This window comes from Mizuhopecten yessoensis, unplaced genomic scaffold (assembly GCF_002113885.1).
Source record: "Mizuhopecten yessoensis strain PY_sf001 unplaced genomic scaffold, ASM211388v2 hete_36177806, whole genome shotgun sequence".
Classification (NCBI taxonomy): Eukaryota; Metazoa; Mollusca; class Bivalvia; order Pectinida; family Pectinidae; genus Mizuhopecten; species Mizuhopecten yessoensis.
Window position 1 is genome coordinate 1 of NW_018485504.1, and position 3,793 is coordinate 3,793.

Here is a 3,793-nt window from a genome sequence, read left to right on the forward strand (position 1 = left end):
GAAACGTTGCGACACGTTTAATACGTACGTTGTTTGTGTAGAAAGACAAAGTTTGATGACAACTCGGTAAACACTTTTATATTGAACTGTGCTGTCGTTTCATACAAAACCAATGAAAACATAATATGGTAGCTCCTACTGTACTAATTTATAACTATAATCTATCATGCTTTTTCTCTGGTTGATAAAACCATTCATTTACTGAATACAAAAATCTACCATAATTCCATTTTTATACAGTGAATATATTTTCCTCATATTGACCTTTTTTATTGATTTTTATATTTTGATATCTAATTCAGGTTATCTTTAGTTGTTGCTGTTCACCTGTATTGGTCCGGATGTTTGAAACTAATAATAAAGTTGGAATAAATGGAAAAAGATCATAAGTTCACCTTATACCTCATCCAGGCATGCGTGTGCATTGCATTTTTATTTTGTTTATTATGATTGATCCTTTTTCATGATCAATTAAATATGAAATGTTATATCTAAATCGTAAATCATTTTTTTCAGAATTAACATTACATACCGATATACGAATGCATCGAGCAAAGTCACTAATAGGTATAAACATCTGTTTTATGTTAAGACGGACACATCTCACAAGTAATTAATATAATTTGGCAGTACTGGTGTTTTAACAGCTTATATTGCAGAAACAAAATCATTGCGTCTTGTACGTGTATTGGTGAACTTTGACCCGTTATTCGCTTTATCACAGCATTGTCAGCTTAACTAGTTGGAAATTTATTTTTTCGATGATTTATTTCAAAACAAAATATTTAAATTGTACTCATACATTTCCCATTATGTTAATCGTCGAGCGATCTTGCTGACTGCAGTGTTTCTTATATTTATATAAATATATTATAAAGTCAATATTTTAAAAAACAATAAGATGAAATTTTCTATTAACCGGTCGCTAGGATACCCATGCTTTGGACAACTAGGCCTACAAATGGAGAACTTACATTTAACCTATGTATCTTTACAAACGTTTCTGTAAAGTTAGGTATATCAAAAATAAGGTGCAATAGGTATATTTCTATGTATGCTGGAATTAGTCACAAACTGTTTTGACATGCGTCATGATGGTTACGAATCTGACATTAAATTAGCATAAAAGATCGGGAAAATTACAGGGAAGTCTTTTTCTTGGAATGTGTGGGGTTATTTTTAGGCTATTGTTGTAATGAAGTTCTGAGAAAATGATTATATTTCAAACATCATTTACAATCAACACAACAGCTTTATACTACAACTATACAGGTTATATGTATAAATTGCAACTTCATCAGAGAAAACACACACAAAAAAGGTGGGGCATCGCAAATCCCTGAAAAACGGAGCAAAATGAGTTGTTCAAGAAAATTTACCATTTCCTGCGTCACATTTGTTACCAGCCAGAGGGAATCGTTTTTCACAAGTATTCTATACGTTAACAATATATACTTAACAATAATTATAGGACATGTTTGAAGAAATTATTACAAAGCTGACCAAACACGAAGCGCTCCATTGCTAGGTTAATATAAATCAATGTAGACTAGAATTATTTTTCGGTACCAACATTCCATTTGCACATCCTATCTAATTTTGATTCATAATGATATTCAACGTCAAAATAAAAAATTAAAATGTTTGTTCCTCGTCCTATAGATTTGAAACTTTTGAAAAACAATCAAGATTTAGTCGCCAACAACCTTTCTAATACCACCCCAAAATATGCGGAATTCGAAAAACCTTTTTTAAAACAATTGGTTGCGGGAGGATAAATATTCACAAAATTATGGTTAACTTACCTGGTTTCCCCCGTGATCGAGTTGACATATCGACTCTTGTAGAGTCCAACCATTGACCGGGTGAGAGAGCCGTCGTACTGCGTCTCTAGGCGGACTACAGCACCACTCAGCAACGGGGATACAGTCTCGATAACCCAGAATTGGTTTTCCGCGTACGAAAACGTCCGTTTTATTGGGATTGTAGCTCCACTTGAATTATTCTTGAGCATTGTCTTCGTGATGTTCATGTAGTAATAATGAATCAAAATATACGACGTATCCTTGGTGATGCGGATTTCTACAGATTCGTTCCCATAAAACCATCCGTTTCCGTTATATATATCCGGGTAAAGTGTGATATCATAATGCACGGGTATAATATAACGCGGGAGGCGCAGATTTTTCCACGGTTCACTTTCGAAGTTCGGTACTTCCGTTGTTGTTGTGGTGGTAGTGACTTCAGATCCGGTGTTTGCACCACTCTCTCCCTCTACGTTAGATAAACTGTCACATGACCTCGGTGGTGCTAGGTACCACACAAGGACCCCTACAACGATCGGAACCACTACTAACAGAACCAATAGTAGGTAAAGAATACGTTTGTTTAAGCTAACCTTACCAGATTCCTGAAATTCACCATCGTCCATCGCGCGAAACTTTTGCATCGCCATGTTTTGAATGTCCAATTATGAAATGTCAAAAAAAGTGTAAGAAATACAACTCGAGGCACGCTTAAAATCAGCAAATATCGCCAGAAGTGACGTTTTTGAGGTTGTCGTGATGGCTAAATGAATGCTCCAGAAAAACCAGCTCTCTCTTGCAAAACTCAGAAATCTGGTAATATGAAGTAGGTCACTACATAAGCACAGCGAGAGGTGAGTACAATGTATATTGTTTATAACGCTAATCGCAATGGTCCGTCCTGCTGGTAATATATAGAATTGTTGTATATAATAATACTCCAGTGTGTTAGTGAGGTAGTTCTTGTCCATTCAATGGCTAACGCCTGAAGCCTACTCCATGGAGACGACTTGATCACACATGGATAACCCTTCCACTCAACCCTTCAATAATAACGTATAACAACCACACTGAGAGTGCTTGTTACGGAGACGAGAAGGGCCTCTCCGTTGATAACTTACTCCTCAACCCACACCTTGACTGATAAGCAACAGTGATGTGATGTTTGATTTACGGGATTGCAGTAACTATTGTTTACATATGGTCCCCTTCTCGAGTTAGCCAGTGTCTGCACGGTACGGCGAGCGTATCAATGCTGTACACATATAAATGAATAAGCACTGCCTTATAGTACCACTCACTACGTTTCTTCGTTTTCATGAGTTTTCAGTCAAGATATAAATTCTTCATTATTTTATGTTCAGCATTTCTGCAAAAAGCGAGTAATTTGAATTCCAATACATGGTATTTTGAACACAATAGCAACAGTTTAATTACATTTTTAGCGGCGTTGCTATTATCTTACTAATGTATGCTAACAATTCTTGCATCCAAAGTCACGTTAAAACGTATCAGGTACGTACACCTTATGGGATACTGAACTATCGCCATTTACAACTGTTCTTACAAATGGAAATATACACACTATAATCTTACTAAAAGAGAAATCTGTTGTTCCCTTGATTGAGACAGGTGTAATTTGTCTCTGACAGGTTTGTTATTCGTCTGTTTTCGTCACTGTTTTGAAAAGAAATCACAGGTAAAACGAAACTGCAAACAAATAACCGGAAGGCTAGAATCAGTCGATATATATCTCGAAGAACAATTTTCATTAAAACCTCGTCATATCACTCCAGTTAGGAAATATCCAGAAATATGTGGTATATTGTAAAGGAGTGTGGTGATATATCGAGATTAACCTATAAAGAAATTAAAAAAAATGAACATGGGCCCTTCATACGTTTGTATATGACAGCTTATCGGCAAATAAAACGAAAGCGTATGCCCGTGATATCGAGGCTTTAAAGCACCACACATTATACCAATAC

At 35.8% G+C, this 3,793-nt stretch overlaps 1 protein-coding gene across 1 annotated transcript; it reads right to left on the bottom strand.

Annotated features, from left to right (window-relative positions):
- Window positions 1-1,805: 1,805 nt before the first annotated feature.
- On the bottom strand, window positions 1,806-3,054 carry LOC110444819 (glutamyl aminopeptidase-like; the record flags this gene model as incomplete). Its single annotated transcript, XM_021489175.1, has 1 exon — window positions 1,806-3,054. A coding segment is annotated over exon 1 (650 nt), but the record flags the coding sequence as incomplete, so codon positions are not given.
- Window positions 3,055-3,793: the final 739 nt, after the last annotated feature.